Below are 17,236 nucleotides of genomic sequence, written 5' to 3'. Positions count from 1 at the left end.
CATTGTTTGTGTGGAGGTGGAGGGACATCAATGTGTGCGTGGGTAGATGTGAGTAGAAATGCCTGCCAGGTGTAGCTGTGCATTCTTTGTCTCTCGCCATACAAGTCTGGTACTAAATAGATATACTGTACCGCTCAGTGGCTGCACAGACATCAAATCAGTTTATTACTTCCCCTTTTTTCCTTTAAAATTGACTCATCTCCAAAATTGTCCTTGAGTTACATCTGTTACATTTGTTGCCTTTTACCTATTTCTGTCATTGAATTTGTCAAACAGACAAAAAAACATTAATCTTAAGAAAGGAAAGAGAGGCTTGGCACCAGATATACAGTAGCTACTAATGGATGTCCCTGTGGCATTTTCAGGCCATTACAAGTAATAGCTATTAATGTATTAATGTCTTAACACAATGATAAAAGAGAGATAACAATGAACTGTCTGCCTAACAATCTAAGCATCAGAAATATCTTTGGATCAAGTATACATGGTGTGTGTGTGTGTGTGTGTGTGTGTGTGTGTGTGTGTGTGTGTGTGTGTGTGTGTGTGTGTGTGTGTGTGTGTGTGTGTGTGTGTGTGTGTGTGTGTGTGTGTGTGTGTGTGTGTGTGTGTGTGGTGTGTGTGTGTGTGTGTGTGTTGTCCATTAGGATCCTGGCCACTGCTGGCGCCCACATGAACATCCCAGTCGACCTGAGGACCCTGAGGGCTGTGCGAGTGCTGAGACCTCTCAAACTCGTCTCCGGGATCCCCAGTGAGTCGCTTACTGACCTGTAATCTGGCTCTTCGAGGTTAAACACACTGCTACAATGATGCAAATAACAAGTGATTATTCTTTGCGGGTAATTTGTAGGATGTTTTTAGATAGTTGTTTAAGAATGTGTATGTCAGTGATATTAATACTGCACTGATTGTGTCAGGGTGGCGCTGCCCGTTTGGCAACCTCCAAGTCTGGAAAGTGAAGTCAGTGCAGAAGAGCCCTAAACTTGCATTCTTTCTATTGGCCATCAGGGGCGACTTCTCTGGTTGCAAAAAGAAGTTGATTGCATAGAAATCTATGGGAAGATTACCCTACTTCTCACTTCATTTATTAGCTTAGTAAACATTGTAAACATGGTCTCAATCGCTAGTTTCAAGTCTTCTTCAACACAGTATGATGTTCATTTAGTAAATTATGGTCCATTTTGAGAAAAATACCATAAAGCAGGGTATGCTTTAGGGCGGGGCTACCTTGTGATTGACAGGTTGCTTCCACAGGGTTGTCCGGTCTGGGAGTTGTCCGTGTTGTCGTCTAACAACTTCAACACTTTGACAGTGTGTTTTCAGTTCTTGAAAGTAAATTGTAACCTTTTCTGTTGCCTAAAAAGTATTCTACGTTCAGTTGTACTTAGCTCCACCCTCTCGTATCATTTCTGGTTTCAAAAAGCAAAGATGGCAACGGACAAAATGTCGAACACAAGGCTTCAAAACGTCCACAAATCAATAGGCGATATCACGGTGACTACGTCCATTTCTTATACGCAGTCTATGATGATGCCACTGCAACTACAAAGTTACTTTTGAGGCCCTTTTGAGTTTAAATCCTTTAAATTCAGCATTGATATCGGAGACTAAACCCTCCGTTGTATTTGCCACATTCAGAAGTTACTGTGGGCAGCAAGTCATTGGCACCTTTCTCTAGTATAAACCTGTGAAAAACAGCTCAGACGTGCAGAAACATGTCGAAAAGCACGTGGATGGCAGTTTTTTTCCCATTCTTGACAGACAATTACTGTGTTTGTAGTAACAAGACTGTTTTCTGTTTTGTTCATGTTGAGGCAGTGAAATGGAAAAGGGGAAAATACTGGCAGAGTTGGAGCCTCCTGAATATGTTTCTCTTTAATCTCTTAAATTGAGTTCTGGGAGAACAGGACTACCTTTTGTGGATTCAACTGCCATCACTGTGATGTTGCAAACTCGTGTTTGGAAAAATACAAGAAGTGTTTTACAAAAGGGAGGGGGCTACTGACATACTGACAAATACATTAATGCAACGAAAAATACTGCGGTGTTGTTCTTGAACAGGATGTCTTTTTCTTTGTGAATGCTTCAAGGCCTGCAGATTGTGCTGAAGTCCATCATGAAGGCCATGATCCCGCTGCTCCAGATCGGCCTTCTCTTGTTCTTCGCCATCCTCATGTTTGCCATAATCGGTCTGGAGTTCTACAGCGGGAAGCTTCACCACACCTGCCTGCCATCTGACGACATCCTTGGTACGATTATTTTGTGCTCATCATACTTCAGTGTCAATTAAAACAAATCAGGAGTATAGGCAAAGCCTAACCTTTGGCAACTTCATCAAGTCAGTGACAAGATTGGTTTAACTATAACATGAAATAGTATTAGTTTTATATACATTTCTTGTTAAAATAGTGTGAAAGTAAATAGTTCGACACTAGAGGGAAAGCGTTGGGTTTCGTCTAAAGTTATTGTGAGTGTTTTTCCAATGGCTCCTAAAATACTTGATGATAATGTCCTTATTTTTCTGGGTCAATTTAGTTTTTCTGGTTAATAACTAAACGTAGATGAGGTGGAATCAAAAGACATTCCCAAAGTTTGGAGGAGGACTTATGTGACGCTACTTTAAACGTTCATCTAAAAGCCATGTTTTAGTATGTTTTTGGCTTGACCACCTCGCCATCTGTGCGCACCTCCTGTTCTGAGGTGCGCCTGATTTTGTCACAATACCAAAGCCAAAGAATATTGTCACGCTTTGTTTTTGGATTACTAATAAATTAACTTTGATAGCTTTACCAGCAGGTTCACCAAATGTGTGGTTTGCTCAGTGTTCTCAGACTGTGTGAACATCTTTGTTTGAGACTCTGAGGCTTTCCTCGATTACAGCAGCAGTGAGCTCAGAGGTATTATTAGAGTTGTTGCTGGCTAATTTAGATACTGCTTAATTAGTCAACAACTACTCTGTAATCACGCGTGACACCATAGCATTTACTGTCATCGCCCAGCACCACTCAAAGATGGATTCAGATATAAAACCTGTATAAACAGTATTTAAGACAAGAAAAATATTTACATATATCCCTTTATTATCTAATGGTCCCCTAAAATTCAAAGTTAAAAAAATTCCCTTTACACATGTTTTAAGATGTGTAAAAAATATTCATACCTGCTGCTTCTACCACATTGAAAAATATGCAAATATTGTCCAAAAGTTTATCTACGGGATGCAAGACAGTTAAAAATTTTTATTTCACTCTTTGGTAAATTGCGTACTGGACCTGCTCATACAAGTTAAACTCAGATTGAAGGTGAGCTGAAAGAAAACGTTCCTTCCTCAGCAGATTAAAGTGAAATCATTGTCTTTTTCTAGACAATGAGACTGTCGACTCGTCAGAGTTGGCGTTCGCCTGCGGAGTGAGGAAGTGTCCAGAGAGCTACGACTGCAACGACACCTGGATCGGACCCAACGACGGCATCACGCAGTTCGACAACATCCTGTTCGCCGTACTCACCGTCTTCCAGTGTATCACCATGGAGGGATGGACGGCCGTTCTCTACAACGTGAGCCTCGGTTCTGCTGAAACGAATGAACCGCGAAGCGTAACGGTTGTTGTGTGATGACGTGAATGTTCTGGGTTTCAGACCAACGATGCCTTGGGTATGACATGGAACTGGATGTACTTCATCCCTCTCATCATCATTGGCTCGTTCTTCGTGCTGAACCTGGTGTTGGGAGTCCTGTCGGGGTGAGTGTGACTCTTCCAATGTGTTTGAACACTGGTGTTTCTGTCTGTGTTATGCATTGTGTTCTTAATGCGTCCCTCTTCAGAGAATTTGCCAAAGAGAGGGAGAGGGTGGAGAACAGGCGGGCCTTCATGAAGCTACGCCGCCAGCAGCAGGTGGAAAGAGAACTGAACGGCTACCGAGCCTGGATAGACAGGGCAGGTACTGGGCAGCAGAACGACTTCACATCCGCAGACACACACTTCATAATGCATTTCTGATGTTTTCATAAAAAGGTTTTGCTCATAACAGAATAAAAACTGATATTTAAAGCAAAAGTCATTCCAAAATGTTTACATTGTGCCGAAGTCTGAGCAATAAAGAGAAAGAAAATTGTCAAACTATTCCTTTACTCAGCAGAAACTTCATTGCGGTAGTCATTTTGTGAGACATGCTGCCAAAAATAACTTGTAAAAGATGAATTTAGAAGAGTCAAGCTGTATCGATGTAGGTTTATAATAATTAAGCAGCTAAATGGTCTCTTTTGCAGCTGATTTTGTAAAGCGGTCTCTCTGCAACAGTCACACACACACACACACACACACACACTTTTTGGATCTACAGTAGAAGAGTAAGTTGCATACACACACACACACATACACACACAGTGGTGTAATGGCAAATCTACATTGCTGGTCTCCCACGCAAGTAGAAGGTGAGAAAAAGGTGATACTGACTCACTGACTTAAATTTGTGTGCACACGCATCGGTGTGTGTTTCCATGCATGTGTGAGAGCTGCGGTGCATATTTATGTGTGCATGGATGTGGGTGAGTGTGGGAAGAGAGCGAATTTGCGAGAATGTAAGAGAGAATAAGAGCTGCTTCTCTAAAGAAGGTCATGCCAGCCTCTCAAAGCAGTGTTCACATCAGTTTGGCCTCAGTTCCTGTAAATGTTTGCAGACATCCGATAGAACACAACCCTGCAATGTTTATTTCCACGTCTAATGATCTGAATTGTGGCTTAATGAAAACAAATACTGTGTTTAACATCCAGTCTTTCATTGTATTACAGAGGAGGTAATGCTGGCAGAGGAGAATAAAAGTTCTGGCAGATCGCCGTTAGATGGTAAGTTCACACACTTTAGACTAATCACGCCTGACTATACACGTCGGTCTGCGTTTATTACGTGACAAAATGTACTCTGTCTGTTCTGTGTCTTTTTTTAATCTGTAAATCGAAACATGTCAAACGTACTTCCGGTCAGCGGTTTATGCTCCTCTGTACTGTAAGTCATTGTGCAAGCTGCAGATAGCCATGGCAACAATACTAATGCTTAACATCACCAGTTCCGCCTCAGTGGTGAAACTAAAGACCCTCTTGAATATGCACCTCGTTACACATGTTGGCAATTTATATCTAAATAATTATGTCTGAATAAATCAACTGCAATCTGACTATAGCATAGATGCACTTTGTGTTGTTAAAAGTGCTGTGACACATTTATCACTTAGTGATCTACTCGTGTGCAAAATGAAAGTTAAATCAAGTAATTAAATGTCCTCTTGCAGTGGGGAGGAAAAGAGATTCAAAAATCCTAACAAAAAAAGAAAACAATCATCAGACCAGCAGTCTCCATTTTTATATTTTAAACTTTCATTCATGCCAACTGTATGGATGAAATCCTGCAAAATCGCTTTCCATTCAGCACATGTACAAATAAAAAAAGATCCCAACGGATATTATAAAAAAGACACTTTAAATTAAATTAAAGTTATAAACTAAACTAATGAATGATAAAATTGATGAATCCCTAGAACCTTCTTCATTAATTGATTTTTTATTACTTCAGAAATCAGCGGCAAAATAAGTTTTTTTAATTCTCCACTGAATCGTCCTGTGAGGGACCTGATAGCACGTCTTCATGTCATTGCACATTTCAACAGAGCCACCTCTCCTTCTCCTGCACCAGCTGCCACATATCATGTGAGCATTGTAGATCTTTCTGTACCGGTCCTGTGATCTCTGAATAAAGCCATAACTTATGACGCCAGTAATGTTACGTATTAAACCATATGGGTTGAACTGATCACAAACACAGCCTCTCTTTGCTCTTTAGTTAGTGGGTATGGTATTAAGGTGCTAAATTCTTCATTGGGAATCATGTGAATAAGTTAAATGTGCTGTTGGATCCACAGAATCAGTTTGCTTTGATACAGGCAGATAACAGAAAAGTGCAATAACTCAGCTACTGACTCTTAAGGAGACATCAAGTACCAAGAATCATAATTTCTTTCCATTTGACATATATATAGATTTTTATAACCTTAATATTTTGTGGAACATTTTTAGTGCTAAAGAGAGCGAGTAAGAAGACTGGTGCACGGAGAGGAGCGCCAGGGGACGAGAAGTACACCGACACGTCTACTGTCAGTGAGTGAACAACTTCGCTCTTTGTTTCAGTCCTTTAGAGCAGCCTTCTTCCCTTAAGTTACAAACTGTGTTTCCACTTCTTCACTCCTGAACTTCTCTTGTTCCCTCTTTCCCTCTCAGGCATGTCGCGGTCGAGGATGAACTTCCGCAGTGGCCGGCGAGGCCCCGCTGCCTACCTGCGGCGTAAAGAGCGCATGTTGCGCATCTCCATCCGCCGCATGGTGAAGACAGACACTTTCTACCTGATGGTGCTCAGTCTTGTGGCTCTCAACACCATCTGTGTGGCCATCGTCCACCACAACCAGCCCGACTGGCTGACCATCTTCCTCTGTGGGTTTCCGTTTTTTTACATTATTTTACGATTTACTGCTTTGTATTTTGGCGGACGGTTGCCTCCTTCTCCTTTGACTTAATTGCGTTTTTCTTTTCTCACCTCTAGACTATGCAGAGTTTGTTTTCCTGGGGCTGTTTTTGGCTGAGATGTTTTTGAAAATGTATGGTCTGGGTTTCCGGCTCTACTTCCATTCATCCTTCAACTGCTTCGACTGTGGGGTGAGCTCCTTTATTCCTTATTCTGACTCCATATTACACTCGAAAAGAAAGAAAAACTGACACACTTCACTTATAAAGGTGTTTTTGATTATTCAATTTGGCAGCAAAACATATTTTAGACACTTCAAAGAAAAGCCCACAAAAAAATCAATATCAGTTTACGTGTACGCTTTAGAGTATTTTCACTGCTTTACCTTGCTGTCAGACAGCCCTTTCTGACTGAATTGTAGCTGTTATATCCATCTTTGCTCACTTCAAAGCCACAAGACTCCATTGAAAAAAACAGTAATTTTACCTCAGTTAGTTTGTTTGTGTGACTTTGGTGTTTCAAAGGTTCAGGTGTGCAGCTTGGTCAGCTGTGATCTTAAAGTCTTCCAGGGCCTCAAATATGATCGACAAAAGTTTAGGATTAATAACTGTGCCGCGTGGTTTGAGAAGGTATTAAAATCACTTGTGCAAATTGTCCACATTTACTGTCATTTTCCCCAGATAAAGAAAGGGTTTTGCCAATTTGCTGCTAGTCGGATGGAGCATAAAAGACATGATTTTGTTTTGTTGCTGGCATGTTTTTCAGGTCATTGTTGGCAGCATCTTCGAGGTGGTTTGGGGCTTCTTCAGGCCTGGCATGTCATTTGGGATCAGCGTCCTGAGGGCCCTGAGACTTTTGAGGATTTTCAAAATCACCAAGTAAGTGGGGCAACTAAAAACACTGCATTTCAGCTAAATCAAGTTGAAGTATATTTGTGTGTTTCCACAGAGTTCTGTTAAAAAAAGTCTGTGAATTCTTTCTGTCAGATACTGGGCCTCTCTCAGGAACCTGGTTGTGTCCCTCATGAGCTCCATGAAGTCCATCATCAGCCTGCTATTTCTTCTCTTTCTCTTCATCGTGGTGTTTGCTCTGCTGGGGATGCAGCTTTTTGGAGGAAGGTGAGTAAAAGCCTTCTAAAGACATCCAAACTGGCATCCTCACTTCTCGAGTTGACGAGGACAACTTTCTTCTCTGTTCTTGATTTGTCGTGCTGATTTTCCTCAAATATTGCTGCAGTTTTCAAATGGTTGCTCCGCACCCTGCAAACTGAACGGCAGTTTCTTCAATGATGAAAAAGGAGAGGAAATGACATGTCCGGATGAAAATAGCTCTGCATCCTCCTCCTCCTCTTCTTCCTCCTCCTGTTCTTCCTTGGTCATATCTGACCCTGCTTTCTATCTGCCTCCCCTCTAGGTTTATCTTTGAAGATTACACTCCCACCAACTTTGACACGTTTCCAGCTGCCGTCATGACAGTGTTTCAGGTTTGGCTCCCACAGATCCCCTCATTCTGCCTGCTCTCCATGACACATTGCACCCTGGGTATATTTCTCACCCCAGGCGCAGATTAAACAACTCTGCTCACTCGCTCTCCACCCCCTGCCTCCGCTATCATCCCACACATCCATGCACACATATGCGCACATGAATATCAGACGAGTGAAACGTGAACGAATCCACATAAGAATCTGCTACAAAAACCAACCGCGCTGTGAAAGAGTGTTTTGATCAGCACACATAGTAATTACCTATTTCACTGCCATTTTTAATATCATGTCTTGAACTGGTTTGCAGACAGGAAACATGTCTCTAGTTTTCATGTATTTTTAGACCGTGTAATTATTTATGTTAAATATTCTGTGCATTCGCTTACAGATTCTGACTGGTGAGGACTGGAACGAGGTGATGTACGATGGGATTCGCTCGCAGGGTGGAGTGCAGTACGGCATGTGGTCGTCGATCTACTTCATAGTGCTCACCTTGTTTGGAAACTGTATCCTTATTGGCCCTTGAAAAAGTGGTCGGAGAGCTCTGACGTAGCATCTAAGTCTGAACACGATGAGTGGTGGAAGAAGGTATTTACTCGAGTAAAAGCAGTGACACCGCGGAGTAAGGATACTCACTCACAAGTAAGAGTCCTGCATTCAAAATGTGACCTCAGTTGAAGTATACAGTCATTACCAGCAACATATTCTGTCAATTGTAAAAGCTCAAAATGCCAGCAGAATTGCCTCTATCAGAGTTTATATTATCATATATTATTTTACGGGAGTGTTGTTGCTGCTGCATACATTTTGAGTTTAATGCTAATTTCAAATACTATGTTTGCTGTAGTTAAATTCACAGCATCACATCATATTTTATTTAATAACTACATGCTTTGTATGGAAAATCTTAAAGTAATAGATCAACATTTTGGCAAAAAATGCACGTGTTTGCTGTCTTGCTTGTTAGATGAGAAGATCGATGCCACTCTCATGGTGCTGAGGTAAATGTGAAGCTACTGCGAGCTGCCGGTATAATTACATGGACATGTACAAACTTAAAATCAGTGTTCATTTTTGAGAGGGGAGCACAAGCAATGATAGGTTCCCACAGTTTGGTGCGTTTGTTCTTACCTGCGTTCATGACAGACACACTGCTGAACGTCTTTTTGGCCATCGCCGTGGATAATCTGGCCAACGCACAGGAACTGACGAAGGTTTGAACTGCTTTTACCACTGTTTAAGCAGTTTAATCAATATATTCATTCATGTTACAGGTGTAATATTTAATTGGTTTGTGCAGTTCTGATGTTAAAGTATTAAATCTGTGTTTGTGTTAGGACGAAGAGGAGGAGGAGGAGTTCTTCAACCAGAGATATGCCAGAGGCAGAGATGGTCTGATATCTGAGTAAGTTATTGTTTAACAGCTGACAAAATGAGCGTTTGAGGACGAGATACTCTCAAGTAGATCTAAGCCGTGAGCGTGTGACTGTTTCTCAGATCAGCTCTCCTCTTGAGCAAATGGAAAATTCTGATTGAGCATAAAATTTGTCACGATTCTTCAAATTGTTTTGCCTTTTTTGCAGCAAGCTTAGACCTACTTAAGATACAACACGGATGCTTGTGGGAGAACTGGTGGTGATCCTGAATTTGATCATCATGCTACTTCTGTTAATGCGGAGAGAAGAAGTGTAAAAAATCAATTGTAGGAGCAGCGAATGAGATCAATATTTCCACAGTGCCACTGATTGTGGACTCTCTGAGAACCAGTTGAAGGTGTAACTGGTGAATGCTCGATCTGCCCCTCAGTGCCTCCAGTTGCATGATGAATGCAAAGTTAGAAAAAAGGCATGTTTAAGGCATTGATGACATCATTTTGAATGTTTGATGAATGTGCCTGATTTAAAGCATGACCTCTTACAGACCTCCTTCTATAACCGTCTTGGTAATGGGCAGCCTCCTTCGTTAATGAGGTTCTTCACTGACCTCCTGCTCCTTCCGATGACCTGGTGGCTTTCCCACAGGTCTGATCATCCAGTTAGTCAGGAGGAGGGCAGGAAGTTGTTTTCAATGATTTTTCTGTGAGCAGTGGGAAGTCGCAGTGTGTCACTCTGCTGGGAGGAGACACACTTTGGCGTGTGTCAGATGTTGACCAGGATTCCCTCCTTAGAGCGACTCTGTGTGATCAACTGTGACAACGGAGTTGCTGTTACCACAGTACATGTCACATCAGGGGCATTAATGACCCGGAGTGATGATTCCTAAAACAGCGATCGCTAAAGAGTGCTTGAGTGTTAATCAAATGTTAGTTAACATTAAGCACTGGCCTGTCTCAATTAGGACAGCACTCATTATTTTGCATGTTTTACACCATTAACTACAAACTCTGGGTTTTTCCATTACGAGCTAGATTTCCCAAACCATATTATATCATTACAGATTACGAACGTGCTTTTTCCTGCCTCCCAGGTGGACATGTATTTGTTGTTCATGTCAGTACAATATGAAAATCAACCTGCAGAAACTTACTTAATATAAGTAATTCATCTTATCTTTTCACACATCTACAGTACTGCAAGCAAAACTTTTTACATGATTGGCAGATATTTGTTAAAACATGCAAAATCCCTGGGGAAATGATGGTGGATCCTTTTAAACTCCCTAAAATCGTGTAATAAAAAATAACGATAACCCGTTCTGTTGTGCAGCATGTTTCCCAAAGTCACAAACTGCATTACAGACAAAAGACATAAAAATAAAGACACTATTTAACTCCATAAAGTGAGAGAAAAGGCAAATAGTCCCCTCCGTACAATGGCAGGTAACTGACTCCAGCTGTGACACTGAATGTATCATTTGTTTGTTTCATATTTGAGTGTTAGTCTTGTACGTGCTGCAGCCATCAAGATGCTGACTCTGCTGTGTATTACAGTGTTTTGCTGGTTCCATCACGTTGTCTTGTTTTATGCCTGTTATGTGGCACTGACCAAAATGTTGTGTATTCTGACATTCTGCCAGCTTTCCAATCAATTTCAACCTTAAATTAAGAAAACATTTAACGGTAACAGCCAAACTGAATGCTGACTTGACATTATTAACTGGTTTCAGTCCCTTCTAAACCTGTGTAAACTGGATAACCGCCATCTACACTTTGCGACCCCTTTTACGCATTTAGTTCGGTGTCACAACAAATGTTCTGTGTATGTTGTAAAACACTAATGTCTTGTTTTCAAATAATCATTCATTGATTACATGGACACCAAAAGAATCTGAATACCAGTAAGTATGATTGTATGCATCTCTGTCTCACAGAATTCCTCCCTTGAGTTTTCCTCCTCAATTATTGAGATTTTTTCGACACTGTTTGTACTTAAGTCCTGCACCTTACCTTTTTTGTTCTCGTGGTCTTTGTTCTTTTTATCTGTCCTTACCTCTCAGGTAATTTCATTTTTTAATGAATTTTTTTTTGGATGTATTTGTATTTTTTTTTTAGCTTTTAGCATTTTGCATAATTCTACATGGGGATTTTTTATGTTGCTGATTAACTAACATAAATTCACAGAAAAGGTCTGTCCTTTTCTTGATTCTTTTATTTGATTTGTTTGAATATTCTTTTATACAACTGGTATGCTAAATGGACACAAGTCTTGATGTTTCTTGTCAACAATTCCTTAAATTTGGGGTTGTTTCTGCCGCACATTGATATAAAATATATTGTGGTCCTCAGTGGGAGGAGAAGACCGTACCTATACAGGAAACGAGCCATCCACCGAGGCCGACCAAACTTCCCAGAGGAGCCCGAGGACCGGACGATGCCCGCAGTCGAACAGCCTCTCAATGGCTCCAACACCTTCGTCACCCGCCGCGAGAGGAGGAGAAAGGTTCACATGTCAGTGTGGGAGCAGAGAGCCAACCAGCTGCGCAAACGTCGGCAGATGGCAAGCAGAGAGGAGCTGTGTGCAAACCCTCCGGAAGACACCGACGAAACTCCCACCATCCCCCACAACGCCTCCACCCTCACCCAAGAGGCCAACCCGGCTCACCTGCCCGGGTCTCCCATGTCTGTGGGGATGCCCCTCCCGGAGGCCCCGATGTCAGTCACCATCCCCATCCCGGAGCCTCCGACCGCTGAGCCTCTAGTAAACCTGAGCGAGGAGAAACCAGCAGGAGCTAACCACCGGGCCGCGGGCGGGGGCCGGCACAGGATGGCCCGCAAGTTCAGACCCAGTCAGGGGCCGGACGACGGGGCGCGACACAGACGGCACAGGCACCGCGACGCTCGCTCTGAAGCCAAGAGTCTGGACTGCACCCAGTCACCGCATGAGGTGCCACAAGTCAGACGGTCACTCAGCCAGGAGAGGAAGACTCTGGATGAGAGGGAGGAGAAGGACGACAGGGAGGAGAAGAAGAAAGCAGAGGCAGAAGGAGGGTCAGTCCAAGATGATGGTGGAACGTGCATCATCAACCCGTACGCAGAAGTTGGAGAAGATTATCGAAGGTAAGTCTGCTCTCATGTGTTCTCAAGAATTATCAACACAGTCATGAACATTTATTTGTATTTTATCCCTCTTTGCGTCATATGTAATTCATTATTTATAGTTCAGTATACAAGAACTTGTGCACAATTCTTTCTACAGGACAGATTTCCATGTCATCACTTAACCTGTTGCACTGATTGAAGTTTCGTGATCTTTTCTTTCCCATTGCAGAGACATTCCTGATCCTCCTCAGTGTGAGCAGCTGCTGGACTGTACCTGGTCCGAGCAGGGCGAAGGCGGGCACGCAGACCCCGTGGAGCCCGCCTTAGAGGCCACAGAGTTTACCGTGAGGGCCATCGAGTCTGAGAGCCGCTCCGTCTCCATCAAACGGGACAAGTCCAACCTGGCGGCAAGCGTGGCCATCGAAATGTCCGCGCAGCCGCTGCTGGAGCTCACGCCCATGACAGGTAGCGCTCTGATCACTTCTCACTGCAGTCACGCTCTTTTACTGTGCATCGTAAAGTGGGATTTAGTGGCAGGATCACCGTGTGTGGGTGTTTGACATCTGCTAAGAGTTCCACAGTCTTTTATTTTTATTTTTATGAATCCATTGTGCCGGTGACTCACGTTGTTCTTTCTTCATCATAGCTGTCCATGCACAGCTGAAGCATTTTGTTCTCTCCTCTTGCACTGTCTGGGTTTTAGTGAACAGTAAAGAGTTGGAGGCATACCATTCTGAAGAGACAGACAAAGAGGACGAGATGGAGGATGAGGATGAGTATGAGGATGACGATGAGGAGGAGGAACCTCCAATTCCTCCCAAACCTGCAGCTCCGGATAGCATGTTCATCTTCAAAGCCTCCAACCCGTAAGATGCTGCAAAATCCACAAAATCTTTCTTTGAAAAAAGTTTCATCAACCAAAAATAAAGATCTTCTCCCTTCGTTGATCCGCAGTATCAGGAGGATCTGTCACTATGTGGTCACTATGCGCTACTTTGAGATGACCATCCTCCTCGTGATCGTGGCGAGCAGCATTGCTCTGGCTGCTGAGGACCCCGTGTGTACCAATTCAGACAGAAACAAGGTGAGATTAGAATACAACCTCCTTATGTGTCTATAGTTGTATGCATGATCTACATTTGGATGTAGGATAATACATTTGAATCGTACTGACGCCTTAAAGAAGCAGTGGATGTCTGAAGTAATAGTAACAGAGTGATCTGATGGTGTTACGCTGAGCAATGCCACTCGATGTACACTCGTTCTTCTACACACGTTTCTCCTCAAGGAAGCAATTGTTCACGGAAATAGAATGAATGAAAATCGGAGAGTTTAGCTTTCAGGTTTACTGTTTGATCTCAAGTTGACACAACACTGTCAGCAACAATGTGTCGCAACACATTCGGTTTCACACACATGCAAGATGAGAATCGGCAGATTTTCCTGGGAAATAGCTGCGCAGTTTGTTTTTCACAACTTTGTGTCACAGAACGTGTCAAGAGTAGTCCACACCAGCTACGTGCTCGGTTGCCAGTCATTTCCCAACTATGGGATGGCTTTTTGTTTCACCACAGACCCTGGCTCGACATCTGTACTGCTCTTGAAGGAGATCAGAAGAACTTAACTTAACACCCCCTGAAACTCCATACGGACACAATGTACAAATAAAATGGAGGAGCTGCTCACAGCTGCAAAAACACTGAAATAAATTGTGGTTGGCTCCAGAAATATATGTTAGGTCCTCTTTGTAAAGTTTATGTTTTGCTGTTTTGCACAAACCAATAAGTTGTGCTGATGATTTATACAATGAAAATTATTATGCAGTACTTACGTTGCAGAATTAGTGAGTGACAGAATTACAGAAGTATTTGGATATGCACCATCAGAAAAGTCGTTTTTTGCTCAATAAAATGTATTTTTTATGTTTGTAAATTATCCAGGTCCTCCGTTATTTTGATTACGTCTTCACTGGAGTGTTCACCTTTGAAATGATCATCAAGGTGGGTAACTGAAACACTTGTTCTCCACTTCGATATGAGGCCAATCACACTTTTAATTATTTAACGTACTCTAGATGTACTCCGAGGTGTTTTGCTCCCTGTGCGCATTTAATCTGTTCACGTTATGTGTCCTTGTCGGTGTGTTGTTTGTCCTCCAGATGATAGACCAGGGTCTCATTCTGCACGATGGCTCTTATTTCCGAGACATGTGGAACATCCTGGACTTCATTGTGGTGGTGGGAGCTCTGATTGCCTTTGCTCTAACGTGAGTCACTATATAGTGCTGCCCGCTGATGACTAATGACTGACTCACTGCAGCAAATCATTTACTGAGCGTACTGTATTGTTATAAAAGACCTTCCCCTTTTGCAGCTTCAAAAAAATGTTACATTGTAGCTCAGAAAACTGCAAATGTGGAGGCATACATGGTCCTGTGAAATGTTTAACTCAGATTTAAGCGTCACTATGATCCTACAACAAGAGGAAAAGAGATTTCTGTGTATTCTGTTTACACACGGGTGGACAGTGAAGCTAAAAAGCCTTTATGATATTTATTTTGCGTGGACGTTCCCATTAGAGATGCATCGATCGATTGGCTGCCGGTTGAACTGGCCGATCAGTTTTCTCTCTACACAGCGACACAGACAGTAACGTCACATGAAGAAGACAGAAAGCTCGCAATTTGTCACAACTACAAGTCCAAAATCAGCCATGGAGGAACAACCTTAAAAACACAACTAACCAAATCAGACATTTATTCTATTGCAATTCATTCCCATGTATGCTGATCAGAGTAATCACAGTGAACACAGTGAGTCTCGTCCTGCTTATCATGGAGCCAATGTTATCGGAGGTTATTATGATGCGTTCAAGCATTATTCAGGAAAAATTACTATTGGGCGTATTTATTGCAATTTGGCTTGGTGATTGGTGTGTGACAGTAAACACAGTGCAATAATACAAGACATCATTTTGAAATATGAAAACGTACAATAGAATAAGAATAAGAGATGTTTCCTTTATATTGTAAACATTTGAACTGTGGGTTTTTATGCAAATAATCACGATAGATGACAATATCAAGGTAAAAGTAAAACATTTACACTGACACTGACTTCAGGGCGGTTGTAATTATTTTTCGTAATGGTGGTAAAAAAAAAGATTTGGAGCTTTGCAGTCAATGTTAGTTCTTGCATAGAAAATAAAAAATCTGCAAAAATCATGATCCGCAGATCAGACTTTTAAAAAATCTGAATCTGCCAAGAAAATCGTTGCATCTCTATTTCCCAGCATGAGTGTCTCAGATGACTTATTAACCTTTTTGTGCCTTTTGTTGTACTGAGGATCGTATTGTATGTTAATTTCTCTGTTGTGAATATAGCTGTGATTCTCGGAGCTTTGCTCACGGTGTATCTCTCTTTATGCCTCAATTTTTCTCTGTTGTTCCTGTGGATTTTGTCACTGTTGGGGCTTCCAGGAATGTGATGGGGTAAAAAATTCAGTCACACTAAATGTGAACGTCTCCCATAAGCTTCTCATATAATTGTTTTCTTATTTTCATGTGTGTGGTTTTATTCACTGTGTTTTTGTTGTTTGTTGTGTCTTCTAAATCTCACCAAACTACAGAGCCTGACAGGTGTCAGGGGAAACATTTTCATTTTTGCAGCGTTATTAATAAAGAATAATCCAATATTCCATAAACTGGAACACATTGTGGTGCACAAAGTGCATCCACATATCTCAGTTGAAACTCAAAACTTTACTACACTCACACAATGTTCAAACTTGTGTGTTTAAAGTAGATATTGTATGAATTCTGTAATTTAACGGTCTGTCCTTGACGGAGTAAATTCAGTTATGTGAGGGCAGTGCTTATGACCGATAATTAAATACTATTTAATATAATTTAAGGCATCATTTCATGATTGGAGGACACATTATAAATGCAAGTGAACTCTCTACTAATTGGTTTTCACAGATAATTATTTCAAGGGTAGAACTTGCACAAATTGTCAAAAGCTCGACACCTGCTGGGCTCCGTGCAAACACACTCAGGGTGAAATTATGTGTTTCATTGTGCCTTTTGAGATGCACATGCATTGACATTTTACTTTCAGTGTGTTTTTCTTTTTCACCGTTTTGAATGTGTCTATGCCATATGTCTTTGTGCGCTAGTTTGAGTGTACAACTGTGTTCCTAAGTGCTGTTTTTACAACGTCAACAGAAACAACAAAGGCAGAGACATCAAGACAATAAAGTCCCTCAGAGTTCTGAGGGTTCTTCGTCCTCTTAAAACCATCAAGAGGCTTCCCAAACTCAAGGTTTGGTAACATCTGCAAACACTCTCCAGTATTTTGGGTATTGGGTGTTGTTTCACAGATGTCTGACACATTGTGCTTGCTTTGCCATCTCTCTTGTCTTTCTTCTCCACAGGCTGTTTTCGACTGTGTGGTCACATCTCTGAAGAACGTCTTCAACATCCTCATCGTGTACCAGCTCTTCATGTTCATCTTTGCTGTCATTGCCGTGCAGCTCTTCAAGGGGAAGTTCTTCTACTGCACTGACAGCTCCATGAATTCAGAGAAGGAATGCCAGTAAGTGGATTCATCCAAACCAGTGGAAGAGGAACACAAAACTATTACTGAAGTAAAAGAAGTGATACCACAGAGTAGAAATATTCTGTAAACGTAAAAGTCCTGCATTCAAAATTCTGCTTGAGTTAAAAAATATTAGGATCAAAATATACTTTAAAATACCAAAAGTTAA

The 17,236-nt window shown here is 41.7% G+C and overlaps 1 protein-coding gene across 1 annotated transcript in view; it reads left to right on the top strand.

The window, feature by feature from the left end:
• Positions 1 to 17,236, top strand: part of cacna1eb (calcium channel, voltage-dependent, R type, alpha 1E subunit b) — a 42,376-nt gene that overhangs the window by 16,246 nt on the left and 8,894 nt on the right. Inside the window, exons 4-27 of the mRNA XM_076098726.1 lie at positions 645 to 748; positions 2,088 to 2,246; positions 3,362 to 3,552; positions 3,634 to 3,737; positions 3,821 to 3,936; positions 4,788 to 4,841; positions 6,066 to 6,146; positions 6,267 to 6,476; positions 6,586 to 6,698; positions 7,273 to 7,385; positions 7,494 to 7,625; positions 7,921 to 7,990; positions 8,382 to 8,499; positions 9,140 to 9,207; positions 9,331 to 9,398; positions 11,718 to 12,488; positions 12,700 to 12,935; positions 13,174 to 13,336; positions 13,425 to 13,554; positions 14,411 to 14,470; positions 14,629 to 14,735; positions 15,948 to 15,959; positions 16,695 to 16,791; positions 16,904 to 17,064. Of these exons, the coding sequence (XP_075954841.1) occupies positions 645 to 748; positions 2,088 to 2,246; positions 3,362 to 3,552; positions 3,634 to 3,737; positions 3,821 to 3,936; positions 4,788 to 4,841; positions 6,066 to 6,146; positions 6,267 to 6,476; positions 6,586 to 6,698; positions 7,273 to 7,385; positions 7,494 to 7,625; positions 7,921 to 7,990; positions 8,382 to 8,499; positions 9,140 to 9,207; positions 9,331 to 9,398; positions 11,718 to 12,488; positions 12,700 to 12,935; positions 13,174 to 13,336; positions 13,425 to 13,554; positions 14,411 to 14,470; positions 14,629 to 14,735; positions 15,948 to 15,959; positions 16,695 to 16,791; positions 16,904 to 17,064 (3,438 nt within the window). The remainder of the gene's footprint in view (positions 1 to 644; positions 749 to 2,087; positions 2,247 to 3,361; positions 3,553 to 3,633; positions 3,738 to 3,820; positions 3,937 to 4,787; positions 4,842 to 6,065; positions 6,147 to 6,266; positions 6,477 to 6,585; positions 6,699 to 7,272; positions 7,386 to 7,493; positions 7,626 to 7,920; positions 7,991 to 8,381; positions 8,500 to 9,139; positions 9,208 to 9,330; positions 9,399 to 11,717; positions 12,489 to 12,699; positions 12,936 to 13,173; positions 13,337 to 13,424; positions 13,555 to 14,410; positions 14,471 to 14,628; positions 14,736 to 15,947; positions 15,960 to 16,694; positions 16,792 to 16,903; positions 17,065 to 17,236) is intronic.

This window comes from Anarhichas minor, unplaced genomic scaffold, assembly GCF_050575085.1.
Source record: "Anarhichas minor isolate MPS153535 unplaced genomic scaffold, ASM5057508v1 ptg000024l, whole genome shotgun sequence".
Lineage (NCBI taxonomy): Eukaryota > Metazoa > Chordata > Actinopteri > Perciformes > Anarhichadidae > Anarhichas > Anarhichas minor.
Note: the sequence above shows the minus strand (reverse complement) of the source record. Positions and strands in the feature narration are given on the sequence as shown.